This window comes from Chenopodium quinoa, unplaced genomic scaffold (genome assembly GCF_001683475.1).
Source record: "Chenopodium quinoa cultivar QQ74 unplaced genomic scaffold, ASM168347v1, whole genome shotgun sequence".
Taxonomy (NCBI): domain Eukaryota; kingdom Viridiplantae; phylum Streptophyta; class Magnoliopsida; order Caryophyllales; family Amaranthaceae; genus Chenopodium; species Chenopodium quinoa.
This window is the reverse complement of record NW_018743616.1, coordinates 1,481,370-1,502,457: the sequence shown is the minus strand read 5'-3', so window position 1 is coordinate 1,502,457 and position 21,088 is coordinate 1,481,370. Positions and strand designations below refer to the sequence as shown.

At 43.3% G+C, this 21,088-nt stretch overlaps 1 protein-coding gene across 1 annotated transcript; it reads right to left on the bottom strand.

Annotated features, from left to right (window-relative positions):
- Window positions 1-89: 89 nt before the first annotated feature.
- LOC110683129 lies at window positions 90-3,022 on the bottom strand. Its single transcript, XM_021859479.1, has 3 exons — window positions 2,872-3,022; window positions 2,493-2,716; window positions 90-197 (listed from the first exon to the last, which is right to left on the bottom strand). Exons 1-3 carry the CDS (start codon window positions 3,020-3,022, stop codon window positions 90-92), a joined length of 483 nt encoding a protein of 160 aa, XP_021715171.1.
- Between the last annotated feature and the right edge of the window lie 18,066 nt (window positions 3,023-21,088).

Below are 21,088 nucleotides of genomic sequence, written 5' to 3'. Positions count from 1 at the left end.
CACACAATTTACCTTGTTGCACCTGTTTACAAGCATACAACATACCAAACGACCAACCAATAAATAAACGAATTGCTTATTTAATTTGATTACGCATCAAACGAGTTTCCCACCAAATCCCTGCTCCAGATAAATTGAGGTAAACTACACTGGGAGCTAATTGGGTAGGAAAATGTCACATGAAGTGACTGAACGTCCTGCACATAAAATAAATAAAAAGGAAAATACAGCATCTTGTACTCCCAGTAGAAGCTATGGTTAAATATAAAACCCCATAACTCCCCTCATATGTTCATACTCGAGGTATATACGTTCCAAAAGTTTTGGTGCGTAATTCCTTTCACTTTACGTTGCTTTACATATTATTATACTTGGTGATGACTCTCAAACCATAACACAATAAAACATTACACTTCATTCAAGCAATCAAACATACCAATTTAATGCTTGAATAATTAGTGACCACATAAATTTAATTGTCGAACCCTTTTTAACCTACCTCGATGTCAAAGACACCTTAAATGCATAATGCGCCGCAAATCCTATCCCTCGGTGTTAAATAACACCTTAAGTGCACACATGCCCGCAGTATAATTTATTCTTGTGTACTAAGACACTTAAATAACTCCTTGCTCATGCTTATAACGTCAATAAAAAATTATATGAACCATAATAAAATTTCCTTTTCATATTCTAAACCAAATTAAACATTTAGTTTAATTAAACATGTTACTGAGCAAGGGTTCCGAAGGAAGCACCCAAAGGTTGCATGTTCCCGGCATACATGAGGAGATGTGTCTTAGGGCATCCCGTTCCATCGAACTTGTCCATGTCGGGCATTTGAAACTTCGGGGGTAGCCCAGCATTGGGGAACACAACCAAGGAGGATGTGCCCACAATGTCCTCATCTTTCTCTCTATCATGCAAATAATAAAAGTGTGGTTCATAATCAACATGCCAACAAAATTAATTCCAATCACCAATTCATCATAAATAATTCATACATCACAAATCATTTACCAACATCAATCCAATCAACAAATTCCAACCAACACCTATCATGATATTACTTGGAATTAATTAAACAAAGCCTAGCATGCTTCTACATATTCAAATAATTATTAAGTACGCGAACGTACCTTGGAATACGATCTCAAAATAGCCACGACTAAATAAAATCACTCACTTAGAAGTCTCCTACAAACCAAAATTACAAAGAGGTATTAATACCTATTCTACACAAATTTCCAGCAATATATACACTCTTTAAATCACTCATAAACCCTTTAAAACAAGCTGAAATTCAATTTAAAACCTTTACTTTTATTCCCAATTAATGGGTAATTAAAAATCCTTTCAAGAAACATAATTATGCCTTATATATAAAAATTCCAGCTTTATTAAATCATCTAGAATTATTGTAATTGTGTTTAAAAACACTTATTTCAATAATTTAAATCATCCATAAACAATTTCCATCAATATACATAAACTTAGAAACCTAGGGTTTATAATTTGGGGCTTTTTAATTCAAAACCAAATCTGGAAAATTATATAAAAAATACTTATCATCAAACATCATAAAATCATCACAAAACCCAAAAACAATAATTAGATTAAGGGTAGATTTAACAAAAAATCAAAAAGAATATTTTTTTTTTAACACCGGCGCACAACACCACCACAACAGGTTGCTGCTGCTACCAGCGAGTGCTGGTGGTGGTGGCCGTCGGCCGGTGGGCAGCAGCGGTGGTGGGCCGGTGTGTGTGTGGGTGGTGATGACACAAAATAAAATAAAGGGAAAGGGGAAAAATTAAGAGGAAAAAAAGAGAGAAAATAAGAGGAGAGAGAAAGAGAGTTTACCTTTGGGTATTCTCCACCTTGGCAAAAGTTTAATTTGCCCATGTGATGGGTATTTATACTCCCTTTTCTAAAACTCTCCTAGAATTAAATCTCCTTTTTAACCTTAATGACCCCTTTCCTAGTCAAACTATTATTTTGACTTTCTTTAAAAACTCATTGACTTTAATTTCCTTTTATAAAATAATATGCCCTAATATTTCCAATCATGAAATAAAATATTTTCAAGATTATTAAATAATTAAAAATAAACTTTTAATTAAAATAATTCTTTTTAAATTAATGAAACACTATAAATAATTCATTTCGAATTATTTAATAATTTAAGAAATACTTATTTAAATTAAAATACGTATAAAAATAAGAGGTATTACCGTCTACCCCTCTTAAAAGAAGTTTCGTCCCGAAACTTGGGTAACAAAATTCAAACTTTTTCCTCAATTCAATATTATTGTACTCTTTTGTCATACTTTTGCCTTTAATGTCTTTTTGAAATAAAAATTACTCAAAATAACCGTTAAAAATGTGCAAAAAGCACAGAAATAAGTGAAAATACAGGGGAAAGGCGCAAAATTCTACCGCATTCTACCCCCCTTAAAGAAAACGAGTTACGTCCCCGTAACTCACCATACCTTAAACAACTCAGGAAATTTCTTTTTCATCTCATCCTCAGCTTCCCAAGTTGCTTTTTCATACTCTTGGTTAGACCATAGCACTTTAACAATCTTAACTTCCTTATTGCGTGTACTACACACTTTACTGTCAAGGATCTTGATAGGTATTTCCTCATAAGTTAAACTTTGATCTAACTCAATGGTTTCAGGTTGTAGCACATGTTGACTTATCAGGGATATACCTTCTTAATTGAGATACATGAAATACATTATGCACATTACTTAGCTCCATATGTAAGGCCAACCTATAAGCCACTTTGCTTATCCTTTGCAATACTTCATATGGACCAATATACTTTGGGCTAAGTTTTCTTTTTTTTTCCAAATCTCATTACACCTTTCATTGGTGACACTTTTAACAATGCTTTGTCACCAACCTCAAATTCCTCTTCTCTACGCTTCAAGTCCGCGTAGCTCTTTTGGCGATCTTGTGCCGCTTGAATCTTAGCTTGAATCTCCCTTACCTTCTTAACTGTATCCTCGATCATTTAAGGCCCTAAAATCATTGTTTCACTTATGTCGTTCCAACATATTGGACTGCGACACTTCCTTCCATATAATGCCTCAAATGGAGCCATGCCAATGCTTTCATGGTAGCTATTATAGGAAAATTTATCCTCGATCATTTAAGGCCCTAAAATCATTGTTTCACTTATGTCGTTCCAACAGATTGGACTGCGACACTTCCTTCCATATAATGCCTCAAATGGAGCCATGCCAATGCTTTCATGGTAGCTATTATAGGAAAATTCAATCAATTCCAAGCTATCTTCCCATCCCCCTTGGAAATCTATAACACAAGCCTTCAACATGTCTTCCAAGGTTTGAATGGTTCTCTCAGTTTTCCCATCTGTGGCAGGGTGAAATGTTGTACTCATCTTAAGTGTTGTACCAAAGTTTTCCTGCACACTCTTCCAAAACCTTGAAAGAAACCTAGAATCTCTGTCAAACACAATGTCTTTTGGAACTCCATTTAATCTCACCATATTTTTTATGTAAGCGTTTGCAAGTTGCTCCATCTTCTAGGTCTCCCTCATTGGTATAAACACTGCAGATTTTGTAAGTCTATCCACCACTACCCAAATGGTGTCATTTCCGCTCTTTGACTTTGGGGAGGCAAGTCACAAAGTCCATTGAAATACAATCCCATTTCCATCCAGGAATTTCCAATGATTGCACAGTTCCTTGCGGTCTTTTATGTTCTATCTTCACTTTCTGACAAGTTAGACACTTTGCCACAAATTCCACAACCTCATTCTTCATTCTAGGCCACCAATACATCTTTTTCAGGTCTTTATATAGCTTGTCCCCTCCTAGGTGTTCTGAATACGGTGTATTGTGGCCTTCTTCCATCAACTTTCTCTTTACCTCCTCACATTTCTGTGGTACACACCAACGAACTTTGTACCTTTAACTCCCATCTTCATGAATTTTGAAATCCATAGCTTTTCCTTGCTTTATTTTCTCACGAATCCTATCCAACTTTACATCTCCTGTATTAATTTCCCTTATCTCATCAAATATTGTTGGTTGAATATTTAGGTTTGCAAGTGATAGGTCTTATTTTTCACATGTTTTAGGTGGGTATCTAAGCTCATTTGATTACAAAATTAGAGATCTTTGGTGCATATTTGCATTATTTGCTTAAGTTGTGCTCTACTACTCTTCGTTTGTGTGTTTTGATGAATTTCAGGTGATTTATATGCAAATGGAGTATGGTTGACTAATATTGAGTATAATAATCATGGAGTATGAAAACATATTGCTTAAGAATATCAAAACATGTGTACGAGACGAACTTGAGTGAAAATGAAGCAAAACGTTGATGAAATACTTGACAAATATGACACCTGTTCACTATTATGCTCATAACTTTTGATATACAAATGATAATGGAGTGATTCAAATTGCATTGGAAAGTAGACTTGAAGACCTTCCCAACGATATATTACACGCCTCAAACGGAGCTCCGGATATGAAATTATGACTGATTTAAGATGATTGATACGCGCAGCAGAGCAGGCACGTCCGTGCCTGGAAGTCAGTAGCCACAGCAGTTTATGCACGCATAGAGGCACGTGCGTGCCTATGGAGAGGCACGTATGTGCCTCCTGGAGTCCTTGTGCGCCAAGAAAAGATGTTTATCTTTTTATCTTCCTAGGCCTATATATACATTAAGTAGTGTTTTATTATTAATTAAGTTTTATTTTAGCCTTTAGTTTTACATTGTTAAGAACTATTTCTCTCTATTTATTTTCTTTGCTTTTGTAATTCAAGATTCAAGAATTCTACTTTCCGTTCTCAATTTAATTCAATATTCGGTATTTTCTTTTCATCTTTAATTTTCTTAATTATGTTTTCCTTAATTATTTTTGTTATTGTTTATTTCATTATGAGTGAGTAGTTTCTTTATTCCAAGATCTAGGGTAGCCCAATTATGATTGATGCATGAATTAAATCTTTAAATTCTCTAATGACTTTTGCAATTGCTATGCTAAATTGATTGTGATTATGCCAATACTAGGTTAGACGTAATCTTAGTATTGTGATTATTCCATTGTTTCTATCACAACGAGAGTTGGGTTTAAACGGATTTGAGTAAATCAATTTTGGGTTTAATTCTCAACATGAGAGTAGTTGGGTTTGATAATTGGGAAGTTAGAGTAATGTGTTTAATGTCTCTAATATGCATGATACCATGAGAATAGGCTTGATTATATGTTAGGGAAGCCATTGATACTCGAGAGAGGTCTTTGGTATTTATTAGGGTTTACTTTTCCCCGTTCAATTGGAATTGTATGTTAGGGGTAGAAATATAATTGCATCATTCTTAATTGTGGTGATACTTGATCTTGGATGTTTTAATTATTTGATTTCTTCATATTCTTTAGTTTAATTTCGATTTTTCCACACATTAGTTCCTTAATTATTCGATTATTATTGATTTCTGCTTAGTAGGAATTTGAGTCTATTTAATTATTTTTGAACCTTAGTCTCTTGGGATTCGACCCTTGCTTGCCAGTCTACATAGTAGTGGTTAGTTAGGTTATTTTTTTTAGGTACGCGACACGCCTATCAGCAAGTATGCCTGCTGGCACTCCCCATTCTACCACTTCTAGATTCATTTTCCTCATTTCTCTACATAACTCATCAGCCACAATCAAAGTATTCAGTCCATGATTGGTTTTACGACTTAGAGCATCTGCGACTACATTTGCTTTTCCCTCATGATATTGTATGTCTAAGTCATAATTCGTAGTATATTCTAACCATCTCCTTTGGCGTGAGTTTAAATCCCTTTGAGTGAAAATGTATTTCAAACTCTTATGGTCTGTATAAATCCTACATTTCACTCCATACAAGTAGTGCCTCCAAATCTTTAGCGCAAAAATGATTGCAGCTAGTTCTAAGTCATAAGTAGGGTAATTTACTTCATGAGTCTTTAACTGTCTTGATGCATATGCAATTACCTTCCCATTTGGCATAAGTACAGATTCTAGACCATTCTTGGATGCGTCACTATATACATCATAAATTCCACTATCATCTGGTAGTGTAAGCACTGGCGCTGTGATTAGCTTTTATTTCAAGAGTTGGAATGCTTTCTCAAACTTGTCATCCCATTCAAACTTCTTGTCCTTCTTCATTAGAGAGGTCATAGGTTTAGCAATCTTCGAGAAATATTTCACAAAACGCCTATAATACCCTGCTAAACCTAAGAAACTCCTAACATTAGACACTGTTTTTGGCATAGGCCAACCCTTCACTACCTCGATCTTTGCTGGATCTACTTCTATCCCATCTTTGGAACAAAATGACCTAACAATGCTACTTTCTCCAACCAAAACTCATATTTTGAGAACTTTGCGTAAAGCTTGTTTTCCCTTAGTGTTTGCAAAATTGCCCTTAGATGTTCTACATGTTCTTCTTTACTCTTCGAATACACCAGTATATCATCTATGAACACTACCACAAACTTGTCCATAGATGGATGAAACACTATATTCATCAAGTCCATAAAAATTGCTGGAGCATTCGTCAATGCCAATGGCATTACTGTGAACTTATAATGTCCATACCTTGTTCTAAATGCAGTCTTGGGAATATCTTCATCTGCAATCCTAAGTTGATAGTAACCAGACTTTAAATCAATCTTAGAAAACACAGTTGCGCCTCTCAACTGGTCAAATAGGTCATCAATCTTTGGTAATGGGTACTTATTCTTTATGGTGACCTTATTTAACTCCCTATAGTCAATACATAACCTCATACTTCCATCTTTCTTCTTCACAAATAACATTGGCGCTCCCCAAGGTGATGCACTTGGTCTTATGTATCCCTTTTCTAACAAATCCTGCAATTGTTCCTATAACTCACTTGTTTCGGGGTTTTCTGATGTCCTGCGGGAGAGTTACAATTCCGAGACTGGAACCGGACGCCTGTACCTGCAAAATAACGGAGACTCCTGAGAGCTCCGCCTCCAACGGTCAAGTTAGTACCCGATTAAGGAGTAATCAATACAGAAATTAAAGTAATGAGATCTCTCTAGGTGAGAGTGCTTAGTGTTGGTAATCTGCGTTGTTAGCGAGATTAGCCGGTTGTTAATAACTCTGTTCTTCTCTGCTTGATCTCTTAATTATTCGATTCCCCGATTAATGAGGATTAATCGAGTATTTATAGCCTTGGGAAGCGTGCAACTCTCTAGGTTTAAGGTAAACCTAGGGCTGACCGGGCCTCTAGACTGGACTGGGCCTTGATGGCCGGTTTTCCCATTTGGCATGGGCGGACATGTGGCGTGTCTTAAGTGGTCCGTGGAGGACGTATCTGTGATTGACACGTGGCAGGTTCCTGTTGGCCTTCGTGAAGAACACGTGGCGGAACCTGGTTGGTCCACTTGTCAGACGGTGATTGGTGGATAAAAATCCCCTAATCATTTGCCCCTCACAGGTGGCACGCGACTGGTCACGTGTCGCCTGTGACAGGTGTCGCACGGTGACAGGCGACGGCCTGTTACAGGTGTCACCTTGCAGACGGCCGAGAGATTTTCCCGCCCAAATTTTGAATTTGGAAGCGACCCTTCGCCTTCTCACTTTGCCTATAAAAGGAAGTGCTGACTTCGGTCATTTTCACATTTGAGAACTTTTGCGAGAACATTCGGACCCCTGAACTTGCTCTGACATTTCGGACTTTTTCTGCCTACCGCCTGTTCTGACAAGCCGACTGACCCGAACTTTCAGGACTTCATCAACCGTCACTCGTTCAGGTAACTCAGTTCTCTTACTCTTAATTTTCTTTTTATTTTTTGAAATGGCACCATGGAAGCACACGACACGCCCTAAGTTAGTGATCAGCCGGTCACCGGGGACGGCTGAATCTAGGACTAGGAGTGCCGCCTGCCCTTTTCTGGACCCATCTTTGCCCTTTATACAAAGTCCGACTGTATCTGTGTCTATGCAGAACGTGATGGCCAGAACAAAAAAGACTTCTATGATATCAAACTCAGACGGCTCCTCCCAAAGGGTGCTCCTTAGTGAAACATCTGACCAGGCGCCAGATGTAGAACGAGGCGACTGTCAAGCTGACAGTTCTGAGAGAGGGACCAAGGTGTTCCCTTCCCATCTTACCGTGGACATGTCTAATTTTCCTTCTGCTCCTTCTAAGGGAGAGGAGGCGGGCCCCTCTAGGAGAGGGGAGGAGTCGTCCTCTTCGGACTCGTCAGGGGACGAGTCCGAATCCAGCTCTTCTGGCCACAGTTCTTCTGGCTCAGAAGAAAAACATAGCCGCCTACAAGAGGCGAGACGTTCTCATGCAGTTGAGAAGGGGGATAATTGGGCAGAGCCGTCCGCCTCTTACAGAGAGGAAAACGCCCCCTACTACTGCAGGGTACCCCGGGGCCGGATTGCAACCATGCGAGACAACGTGGCGAGCTTTATTGCTAACCACAAAATGGGCCCGGAGTTTTTACTGTTTGTGCCGGATCCAGAAGATACTGTCGTCTGGCCGGCTGGTACCAGCTATGGTGACGGCTGCTTTGGCTGCTATGTGGCGGCCATCAAAGCTGGACTGCGCTTCCCATTACATCCGGCTGTTCAGCGGATTTTAGATGGGTATGATCTGGGGTTATGGCAGTTAGCCCCCAACTCTTGGGTAAACGTACTCGGCTATGTGGCCGGGTGCGAACTGAACGGGGTGGAGCCAAGTTTTGAGGCTTTCGCCCACATGAACTATCTCAGCCGGACCCCTAAGTCGGGAGGTACCGGCTGGTATCAATTAACAAGCCATAGGGGTTACCTCATGACGAGAGGTAAGGCAAACAAATGGAAGGATTGGCGAAACACCTTTCTTATTATCGAGAGTTCAGACACGGAGCTGAACAAACGCTTTAACAAGTGGAATAGGGATCCGCCTCTTCTCGCAGGCGGCCGCAGCATGCCGCCTGTTCCCCCAAAGGCTAAAAAAGAGATCCTAGACAAAGGACTCTTCAAAGTAGAGACTAGGGTGAACTCTACTTCAGGGGTACGAGAGCAAGTACCCCTAAACTGCGTCCCGAGCTTCAAGTGGCTCTATGACGAGTACTTCTTGGCCGCCTGTGGCCTCAGCAGTCGGTGCTCTAGAGGTAGCCGGCCTGACGAATACTCTGTTTTTTCACGCCTTGTTTACTTGGGATTTTTACTAACTCTGCTGTTTATTTCTTTCAGCCGACGCCATGAGTAAAATAACAGCATCTAAGACTGCGGCTGCCATGCTGCGGGTCTCGCTAATGAAGCAGTCGTATGCCGACTCCCCCAACAAGGAGGCACCCTTGGTAAGCTTTGAAAACTCTTCTCCTTTTAGTTGTCTTATGCATATACTAACTCTTTTTATTTTCAGTCTGGCACTCCAAGGGCTTCTTCCTCGCAACAGCCGGACCCCAAGGCCCGGAGGACGACTGTTGCAAGCTCTCCTGGGTCTTCCAGGAAAACAGTGGCGGCTGAGAAGCAGCCGGCCACTTCTTCAAAAACCCAGGCGGGGCCGCCTAGATGTATGGACACTTGCTTGTAAAAACTCACCCTTGCTTCCTTCTTGATTAGGTCTAACTTGTTTTTTCCTTTCGCTTAATGCAGCCGGCCCCCAGGGACTTGACTTGGTTGAGGTAGCCAAGTCAATGGTTAAAGTAGTTCCTCCATCTGACAGGGAGGCGGTCAAGGGTGCCGGCACCCTTGACCTTGATGGAATTTCAGGGGTCCTTGCTGAGGTATACTTAGTATATTTTTTAGCTTTTTGAGTTCTAGGACGCCTGTTAACTTTTTATCTGGAAACTGACGCCTGTTTTTCTTTGTACTTAGGCCCTGCTCCGAGTCAACAGCCTACGCAAGCCGATTGATCGGAAAAACAAAGAGGTAAAGGCCGCAAAGGCTATGGCCGCCTCCAGCTGTGATAAGGCAATGTTTCAAATTGCCCAAAATGAAGTACTGACCATTGATCTTCTTTATTATCAGGCGCAGGCGACCGCCGCTGTTCGGGCTCAGCTAGAGGCGGCCCAAAAGAAGGTTGACGAGCTGGAGGGGACCGTCACCAACCTTAAAGCCGAGCTGAAACCCCTTCGCCAAAAAATGCACTCTTACGAAGCCATGGAGAAATCTTTGGCTAACGTAAAAGAACGCCTGGTGAACCAGGAGAAGAGTCTTACCCAAGAGCTCTCGGATAAGGCCGAGCAAGAGAAACAAGAGCTCGTCCGGGAGATGGTGGAAGACTCCGCTCAAATCCAACGCATGACCTGGGAACGACTGTTCCCCAGTGCCGACTTTGCCTCGTGGGAAAGAACGTACCGCCAGTGTTCGGAAATATATAATCAACAGATCCTGGCGGCTGCTGAAGAAGAGGCGTTGGACGGTGCGTTGGAGGAGGAAGAGCCGGTTGTGGCGCTTGTGCCACTTGGGGGTAAGGCATCAAAAGATGGTGCAGCTAAGGCCGAGTCCAGCAAGAAGAGTGCTGACCAGGCGGCTGCTGCTGATACTGAACTGCCCCCTTCTTAAGCTTTAAGTATTTTTTCTTTTCACGGCCTGCGTGCCGTTTGCTTTGTAATTACCCGGCCAGGGGGCCGGGGTTTTGAATATTCTGCTGGTCTTTTGTGGCCGGCTCATTTTTAATCAAATTTTTTGTTTTGGTTCAAATTTGTCTAAGTATTTGAAATTTGCTCACTAGACCGACTGTTGTGTATGGCCGAACGTTAAGACAGGTACAAATAGTAAGTATGCCGCCTATGCCCCTGGACGACTGGTTGTCTGTTTCCAGGATAGATGATCAGTCGGCCATTTAATCAATCGGTATTCGAACTCTTTATTCAATTTGACCAAGTAAATAGAATTACCTAGTAGCCAAGGAATTAAGTAGGAAAACAAGCGGTGGGTACCGGTTGTTTCCCTTTATTGCCAATGTTGGCTTTTAATTCGTTATTTGTTAACCTAGCAAGAGTATTGGTTGAGAGCCTTTGTTTATTAAAAACAAGTGGACGACTCATACCTTTTAGGCTCCATACTAAGTTTGAGTGACTATTAAGTTAACATAGGAGTTACTTAGTCTTTGTCACAATCTTGATTGAGTAGTAGAGGTATCAGGCGGCGTAGGCCGGCTAGACCCCTTGATTCACCAATGTTTGTTGGCTATTAACTCAATAGGTTATCCAGTAGGAATAGGGGTTCGAGTGCCCTTGTTTGTTTAAAACAGGCGGACGACTCAAACTTTTTAGATTCCATACCAAATTTGAAGGAGTGACTATGAGTTAACTTTGGAGTTACTCAGTCGCCATCACTTTTGTTTGAGAAGTAGAGGTACCAGGCGGCGTAGGCCGGCTAGACCCCTTGATTCGCCAATGTTTGTTGGCTATTAACTCAATAGGTACCCCCTGCATTTATCCCAAGTAATACAGGCGGTCATCTGACTCAGATGTCAACTGCTACCACTTGTTTGGTTAGTGATAGAGTTATCCTTGTCTCAAAAACGGCTACGTGGTTGCCCTTGGGGACAGTCGTATAGGTGCCGTGTAATTAGTTTATAGAACAATGTTCCACCCAAAAGGGAGCTGCTCTCTGCGACGAATTTCATCCGGAGGGATGCCGTCGGACGCCTGCTATGATGTTGGGACAGGTCGAATTAGTTTTGTAGTTTTGATCAGGTGGCTTGGCGCCTGGTCTGATCATTCGGCCGGTGGCCTTGGTAAGTTCTTGGTGAACGTAGGTGCTAAGTAAAAGAAGGGTAGCCGCCTGTTAGTTACAGGATCGGCCAGGCCCTAATCTTTTTAGCTAAGTATTGTGAGTAAAATACTCGATGGAGAGTAGCCGACTGTAAAGGAACAGACGGCATGCCCCTCTAAAGATAAAGAGTGAAACTCAATGGAGAGTAGCCGACTGTAAAGGTACAGACGGCATGCCCCTCTGGAGATAGAGTAAAAAAAACTCAATGGAGAGTAGCCGACTGTAAAGGTACAGACGGCATGCCCCTCGTAATACAAAATTGAATAGTAAGTGCAAACTTTATTAAGTAGCTCTTTACTTTACATCATTCAGAAAAAATATTTTTTAAGGTTATCTACATTCCAGGTTCGAGGCAACGGTTGTCCGTCTGGTGTTTCCAGACGGTAGGTACCGTCCCTGACTTCCGCATAGATTCGGTAGGGTCCTTCCCAGTTGGGAGTTAGTTTGCCAGACTCATTAGCCCTACCAACTGCTTCCATTTTTCTAAGTACAAAGTCCCCTACTTTGAGTGGACGCCTGTGTACTTTTTTGTTGTATGATCTAGTCATTCTCAGGCGATAGATCTCATGGCGCAAAACAGCATTGCCCCTCTTTTCAGGAAGTGAGTCTAATGCCAGGCGCATAGCTTCCCAGTTTGCCTCTTCGTCATATAGCATTACTCGAAGAGTCGGCTCGTAGTGTTCTATTGGAAGAACAGCTTCTGCACCATAAGTTAGGAGGAAGGGAGTTTCTCCAGTCGCCCCTTTTTCAGTCGTCCTAATGGCCCAAAGAACATGTGGTAGTTCATCTGCCCATAGGCCGCCTGCTCGTTCAATCTTTTTCTTGAGACCGTCTGAGATGATTTTATTAAAGGCTTCTACCTGGCCGTTTGCTTGTGGACGGCCGACAGATGCAAAGTAATGTGCAATTCCTTGGTCTCCCAACCAGCTTTTGAGAACAGGCGTCTCAAATTGGGGACCATTATCAAAAACCATAGACATGGGAACCCCGAACCGAGTGATGACGTTTTTCCAAATGAATGAAATTACATCTTTCGTCTTGATTCCCTTTACAGCCTCCGCCTCTACCCATTTAGTGAAGTAGTCAACGGCAACAAGTATATACCTTCTGCCGCCTGTAGCAGGCGTATATGGACCCAGAATGTCCATGCCCCACTTAGCAAACGGTAGTGGGCTGTGAATGGTAGTGAGGTCAGTAGCCGGACGGTGAATTAATTTGCCAAACCTTTGGCACTTGTCACATTTTTTCACCATCTCCATTGCATCTGCTTCCAAAGTAGGCCAAAAGTAGCCCTGCCGCCTTGCCCTTTGAGCAAGCATCCTACCACCTATATGGGAAGCACAGAAACCAGAGTGAAGATCATCTAGTATCTCTCGTCCCTTTTCAGGAGTAACACACTTTAAGAAGGGTTGAAGGTGCCCCCTCTTGTGAAGTTCTCCCTGTATCATTTCAAAACAGGAGGCTCGTTTTTTCAGTGCTGCCGCCTGTTGAGGATCATCCGGCAGTGTACCGTTTGTCAGATATGCCCTGATTGAATCCATCCAGGTTGAGCTTCTGTCTAGAATTCCAATAGGATTTTCCTCGATGCTTCTCTTCTCCATTACTTCCCAAAACACAGTTCGAGGAGTATCGGAGGAGGCGGATGATGCTAATTTCGAAAGTGCATCTGCCTGGTTGTTTTCTGATCTCGGCACTTGGATCAGATGGAAATCCTCAAGGGAGCCGACTGCTTGTCGGACCGCCTGTAAATACTTGATCATGGCCGGATGTGTTGCTTCGTATTCGCCATTGTACTGACTCACTATCAGTTGTGAATCAGAACAGGCGTCTATTTTCCTTGCCCCTGCCGCCTTACACATGCGGATCCCGGCTAGTAAAGCTTCATATTCTGCCTCATTGTTTGAAGCCTGGAAACTGAAGCGTAGAGCATACTCGAACCTGTCGCCCTCTGGAGATTGACATACGACGCCTGCTCCACAACCGTTTGAAGTAGAGCTTCCGTCCACATATACCTTCCAGACTTGGTCTGGAACTTGAGAGTCAGGAGGACGAGTCATCTCTACAATAAAGTCAGCAAAGGCTTGCCCCTTCACTGCTTTTCTAGGCTCGAAAGTAACTTCGAGACTCTGCATTTCTATGGCCCATTTGATCATTCGTCCGGAGGACTCCATGGTGGTAAGGGGCCGCTTGATCGGTTGGTCGGTATACACGACGACTGCATGTGCCAGAAAGTAGGGCTTCAATTTTTTAACAGCCATGAAGAGTGCAAGACCAAATTTCTCCACTAGGGGATACCTCAACTCGGCATTTTTCAGTACGTGACTGACAAAGTAGACCGGAAGTTGACAGCCGTCCCTTTCAGCAAGGAGCACCGCGCTTAACGCATGATCAGAGACGGCCAGGTACATGTAGAGATTTTCTTTGGGCAAAGGGCTGACCAGCCTCGGCAAGGAATGCAAGTGAACCTTTAATTTCTGGAAGGCGGCCTCAGCATCCGGCCCCCATTCAAACCTTGCCTTTTTCTTAATTGCCTGGAAAAAGTATAGGCATTTGTCGCCTGATCGGCTTAGGAATCTTCCCAAGGCCGCCAGACAACCTGTTAACTTCTGAACCTCTCGGACGGTACGAGGCGACTGCATGTCAATGACCGCCTGTACCTTCTCAGGGTTCGCCTCTATTCCTCTCTGGTTGATAAGGAATCCGAGAAATTTCCCAGACTCAACTCCAAATACACATTTCTTGGGATTGAGCATGACATGGTGCCGCCTGAGTGTGGCGAAAGTTTCTCGGAGGTCCGTCAGATGATCTTCCTGAAGTTTAGTCTTGACAATCATATCATCAATGTATGCCTCGACGTTTCTCCCAATCTGATCAAAGAACACTGTGTTTATCATTCGTTGGAAGGTAGCCGGGGCATTCTTAAGACCAAACGGCATGACCGTGTAACAGTATAATCCCTGATCAGTGACGAAGGCCGTCTTCTCCTGATCTTTCTTCCATAAAGGAATTTGATGAAAACCAGAATAGGCGTCCATAAAACTCATCAAGGCATGGCCGGCTGTTGAGTCGACCAGGTTATCAATTTTAGGCAGAGGGTAACTGTCTTTGGGGCACGCCTTGTTCAAGTCTGTGTAGTCTACACACATTCGCCAGGTGCCATTCGGCTTTTTAACAAGCACCACATTTGCAACCCAATCTGGGAAGTAACATTGCCGAATGAACCCTGCATCAAGTAATTTTTTGACTTCGGCGGCTGCCGCCTGACCTCTTTCTTCACCATGGTTCCGCTTCTTTTGTCGTACCGGCTTCTTTTTCGGATCCACAGCGAGTTTGTGTACTGCCAGATCAGGACTAATGCCTGGCATTTCATGGACTTCAAATGCAAAGATGTCCTTGTATTCTTTCAACAGGTTGTGAAAGTCGTCACCAAGGTTTCTCAGAGCAGTCGTCCCTACTTTGACTGTTCGGTCAGGATGGGAGTCGTCTAATATCAGGTCCGCATGCTCTCCAGCCGGCTGAGGGCGGAACTCATCCGGCCAGTCCTCTGCCAATGATTGCTATTTTCTTGCCTTTCTTGCGGACTCTGTCTGGGACGCCTTTCTTTTTCTGTCGCCTGTTTCTTGAACAGGCGCACTTTCCTTGACATTGTCAAGGTCTGTTTTTTCTCCACTTGACCCAGTGGCCATAACAGTGGGCTTGACATCCGAGAGATAGCACTCTCGGGCCATCCTCTGATCTCCCCTTAGGGAGCCGACTGTTCCATTATCCCTTTCAAACTTAAGCAGCATAAGTGACGGGATTATAACAGCCTTGGAATTATTCAGGGTTGGTCGACCCAGAATCATGTTGTAGGCCGAGAGTTCCTCTACCACTAGGAACCGGACTACCATGTGTCGTCCTTCCCCTTTTTCGCCCAGGCGAATGGGTAGATCCACTCGTCCCAGTGGGTGGACGACTCCTCCTCCAAAACCTATTAAAGGGTGGGAGGCCGGATGTATGCAGTCCGTCTGATATTTCAGTTTTGACAGACATTTGCTGCTGATGAGATCTGAAGAGCTCCCGGTATCTATGAGGATTCGGCCAACTCTCTGGTTGGCCACTTTACATTCAATAACGAGAGGGTCGTCATGCGGTCCCCTTATTCCTCCTAGATCCTCTTCAGTGATGACAATCTCAGGAAATGTATATTTGGACGGCCGTTCTTGGTGAACGGAATTTACATCTAACCGCCTTATATTATCTTTGTTGCCCCTAATAGTGGGGCCGCCTCCTGAGAAGCCGCCTGCAATGGTGTAGACGACTGCATCATCTGTATCGGAACTGTCGGCCTGTTGATTCTTTTTGGCCGACTGCTTTTTTAAGGAAGTATTCCCCGTAGATTTCTTGACATAAGTGTCAAGATCACCTTGATCAGCCAAGCGGTCTAGGTACCGCATGAGACTGATACAGTCATTGGTGTGATGACCAATGTCATCATGATAAGCACAGATTTTGTCTTGGTTCCGGTTGCTCGCAGAACCCTTCATGGGGAGCGGCTTCTCAACTGAGAGCCGTCCCTTTATTTCTTTTAGGATAAACTGGTTATCCTTGTTAAACACATACTTTGGGGAGTATGGTTTGAATTCTTTTTTCTTTTTCTGGGCCGGCTGTTTAGAGGAATCAGCCGCCCAGACCTCTTTTCTTTTTTCATCTTTGTTGGACGACTGTTTCTGTCGTCCCTCTCTTTTGTCGAACCTCTTCCCGTCCGACTGTTTCATCGTACACAGATCAGTCGCCTGTATATAGGCTTCTGCTTCAATCAAGGCCTCTTGAAGAGTCGCCACCCTTTTTCGAACTAAATCAAATTTGAAGGTAGACCCGTCTTTGAGACCTCTAAAAAAGTCAGTATAAGCTACCTCATCCGGTAACCCCTGAATCTGTATTCTCATCAGGTTGAACCGCCTGATGTAGGAACGAAGCCCCTCTTTCTCGCCCTGCTGAATTGTTCCCAAATCAAGGGTCGTTTTCTTCGCAGGGATGTTCATTGCGAAGTTGGAGGCAAATAAGTAAGCAAGCGTCCTGAAGCTGTTTACACAACCAGTCGGCAGGTTGCCGAACCATTGCTGTGCAATTCCCTTGAGAGTCGCTGGGAAACACTTGCACCAAGTGGGATCATCCAACCCTTGAAGGTACATCAGGTTGGTGAATGCCATCAGATGGTCTTCTGGGTTAGTAGTGCCGTCATAGGCGCCTACTAGAACATTTTTTACTTTGGCCGGCTGAGCGGCTTCAGTAATTTCCTTGGAGAAGGCCGACGGCTGTTCACCAAGTCTAAGCAGCCGTAGCTGCCAGTCCATAGGTTGGACGTTTTTTGCTGCAGGTCCACCAAATGGAGGTGGCTGCATAAAATACTGTTGTTGCGGCACAAATGGTAAGTTTGGTACCGCCTGGGCACTATGAAAGCCGGACTGACGGGAGGTGCCGCCTGACTGACTCTCATGGTACGACTGAGTATGCCTCATCGAGGCATTTCGCAAACTGTCCTGAAGATTTGAAGTAGAAGCCGACTCTGATAATCGGTCACTCTTCTTCTGCTCTAGCAGGTGCCGAGCATCTGTGAACGTTTGCTTTGACCCGTCCGCCTGAATATGACGAACCGGTTTCCTATTTCCCGTAGGATAACGGAGTTTTGTGAAATCAAGAGCAGACGGCTCCCGCTTCTTGGATTTAGGATGGGGAGTCGCCTCTCGCCCTTGAACTGGCTTCCTCTTCAGTGAAGTGGAAGGTTTCTTGGCCGACTGCTCTTTGACTGGAGCAGGCGGTTTTTTGTTGATCAACTCTTGGATCTCTCCCTTGAAGTCCCTCATGAAGGTCATGAGTTCGTTCCTTGTGATGGGAGCAGACCCATCAGTCGGCTGTTGCCGAGCAAGCGATGCGCCTGCTGGCTCGCTTCCTGTTTGAGGATACTCCCGTTCCCTCATTTCGGTATGACGGGTACGTCGGGCCCTTAGGGTCCCGTCTGGAGCTGTATGAGTTTCAACTTCAAATTCACTTTCGGTATCATGGTCCGACTGAACTTGAGGGTCGTCTAGGGGACGCCTCTCTTCTGGAGTCGGTACAGACTTGGATGCCATCTCTGAAGTACTCTCCCCACAGACGGCGCCAAATGTTTCGGGGTTTTCTGATGTCCTGCGGGAGAGTTACAATTCCGAGACTGGAACCGGACGCCTGTACCTGCAAAATAACGGAGACTCCTGAGAGCTCCGCCTCCAACGGTCAAGTTAGTACCCGATTAAGGAGTAATCAATACAGAAATTAAAGTAATGAGATCTCTCTAGGTGAGAGTGCTTAGTGTTGGTAATCTGCGTTGTTAGCGAGATTAGCCGGTTGTTAATAACTCTGTTCTTCTCTGCTTGATCTCTTAATTATTCGATTCCCCGATTAATGAGGATTAATCGAGTATTTATAGCCTTGGGAAGCGTGCAACTCTCTAGGTTTAAGGTAAACCTAGGGCTGACCGGGCCTCTAGACTGGACTGGGCCTTGATGGCCGGTTTTCCCATTTGGCATGGGCGGACACGTGGCGTGTCTTAAGTGGTCCGTGGAAGACGTATCTGTGATTGACACGTGGCAGGTTCCTGTTGGCCTTCGTGAAGAACACGTGGCGGAACCTGGTTGGTCCACTTGTCAGACGGTGATTGGTGGATAAAAATCCCCTAATCATCACTCATCTCTATAGGTGCCATTCGATGGTGCCTTGGAGATTGGTGCTGTTCCTAGAATTAGCTCTATTGTGAAATCAATTGCTCTTTTGGGTGGCATATCATTCTAGGAATCTCTTCTGGAAACACATTCAGAAACTCATTTACTACTTCTACATCCTCAGGCTTAGTTGTCTCTTCATGTTCCATATTCCTCACACTACAAAAATACACTGGATGCCCCTTCTTAACATACTTTTCCAATTTTAACACAGATATGATCCTTGGGCACTTGGTTTCACCATGCATCCAATATGTCACCAACTCATTATCAGCTGTAGTCATTTTTTCTTTCTGTGATCGACAACTAATCTCTGCGCTGAACTTGCTTAACCAATCTATTCCCAAAATGACATCAAAGTCACTACTCAACCCAAACTCGATGAGATCTGACAAAAACACTTTTCCTTCAATTTCTAAAGGTACACCTTTAAAGGTCTTGTTGCACTTTACTACCCCACCCGTAGGAATAACTATAGGCAAATATACCTCATCTCCGATTTTCAAACAGTTTGATAGTTTTGAATCAATGGCCTTGAAAATGAAAGAAAAAGTTGCACCATAATTAAACAAGACTTTAACAGGAACAGAGTCAATAGAAAAGGTACCAGTGATGACATCTTTCGTGGAATCAGCTTCATGCCTACTCATCACATTCAGTTTCCCTAGAACTCCACTCTTCACCTGATTTCCTCCATTATTATTGTTGTTGCCTTTCGCTCCATTCTATTGTGCCCCCTTATTTCCTGAATAGTTGTAGCTTCCCTAAAAGTTTCTGTGAGCCCTAGTGAATCGCTAAACATCGCCCGCAAATTACCATATAAAGCCCACAAATATGACTTGGTGTGACCATTATGCCCATTTTCTAAAATTGAAATAATCTCGGTTTAAAAAATGTGGAGCCGTACTAGCTCGCCGGGGGAGACCGGAGGGCAGGCCGGAGATGCGGGGGACGCCGGAGGTACGTCGTCGTCGACGGAAAACGAGGTAAGTCACCGTTAAAATTCACGGTTTACCGTCGGAGTGGCTCCAGCGCCTAGGATGGACGCCCAAACCGTAGCCTGGACGTCCAAGCCAGACGCCAGAACCACCAGAGTAGAAAAACATAAGCACTCAGTTGTGCGTCGTGCGTCCTACGTGCACTGGGGTACAAACACTGCTGCAACACGGATGCGATCTTCACACCTCCGTGTTCCCAAACACCTAGCGCCTCGGTGTACAGTGCAGCCCTGTCCATCGCCAACAACTCCGCCAGCAAATCTGTCTGATCCGCATCAGCCACAGCACAAAGTCGTTTACCCTCAACACGAATCCCCAGAATGGCCTCGACGTCATGTAACATGATCGTCATCTCACCGAACGGAAGGTGGAAAGAGTTTGTATCCGGCTGCCATCGCTCAATGAAAGCCGTGATCAGCGTACTGTCAATCTTATCGTGCATGGTGGCAGGAACGTGATTCACCCCAGTGCCCTCCAGTCGCTCGAACATCTCGCTCTCCGCCGGCCAAGCCTCAGCCCATGTACGCAAAAAGCTACAAGTCTTTTCCCGGGTATGACATTTCAACAACCCCGTAACTGAAGGCCTCTCCTGGTCCTCCCAAATACGGGCAACTATGTGTCCTAGAAAGCTAGGAATCACACTCCCGTCAACAGGCCCACCGGGCACCTCACTCCTAACAACCCAAGAATCATTACCGGCCCTCGACCGTTTCCAGCTTGCCCTAGATACAGTGGACGCAGATGATGTGCCAGATCTACTAACAAACCTACCACCCCTACCCTTACGCACCTCCACCATATGTGTCTCGTACATGTCATCAACCCTCTGACTGAATGGACCGTAATCATCATACGGTCCACTGCCATCGTCCACATCCTCATCCTCATCTGCGCCCTCCTCCTGCTCCTCCTCCTGGTCACCCTCCTCAGCATCATCATCGTCATCGTCATCCTCATCCCGACGGTGGATCCGTTCTCTACGAGCTGAGGCCGAAATACCACGGGATCTGACATGTCTATGCCCTGACCTCTCCACTGAATAGCTTCTACTAAGAAGCTCTACATTCTTCCCCGCACCATGACGACCCAGTGAATTCTACACAAAATTTTAAAATATATAAACATACAAAAATTTATACGAAAAATAGCTACCACTACCCAAATCAAATAAACTAAAAACATACTAACAAATTAACATAATAAAGAAATTAACAAAACACTTAAATAAAAATAATAGAATAAAAAATACACTTAGAAAGGAAATAAAACCAACACAGAAGAATACATATAAACATAAATAATTCATTCCCAATTAAAATAAATTAACTAACCAAAAACAATATCAATAATAAAATTTAAAATAAATTAACTAACCAAAAACAATATCAAAGTCACAAAAAAAATATAAAAACAAATCAAAATAGAGAATAAAAATAAAAATGTACAAAAAAAACAAACAAATAATTGTAAACAAAATATAAACATAGAAAAAATACAACAAAATTGAAAAAATTTATAAAAATAAACAACAAAATATAAAAACAATTCAAAAAGATATTACACAAAAAAAATAAAAACAATAT

What these genes read in the sequence shown, in the direction of transcription:
- LOC110683129 (XM_021859479.1), bottom strand. Translation starts at nt 3,022, where the DNA reads ATGATCGAGGATACAGTTAAGAAGGTAAGGGAGATTCAAGCTAAGATT. An exon ending in AAAAGTGTCACCAATGAAAG is followed by an intron (nt 2,717 to 2,871) that starts GTGTAATGAGAT and finishes TCAATTAAGAAG; the next exon opens with GTATATCCCTGATAAGTCAA. An exon ending in AATTTCCTGAGTTGTTTAAG is followed by an intron (nt 198 to 2,492) that starts GTATGGTGAGTT and finishes TTTTATGTGCAG; the next exon opens with GACGTTCAGTCACTTCATGT.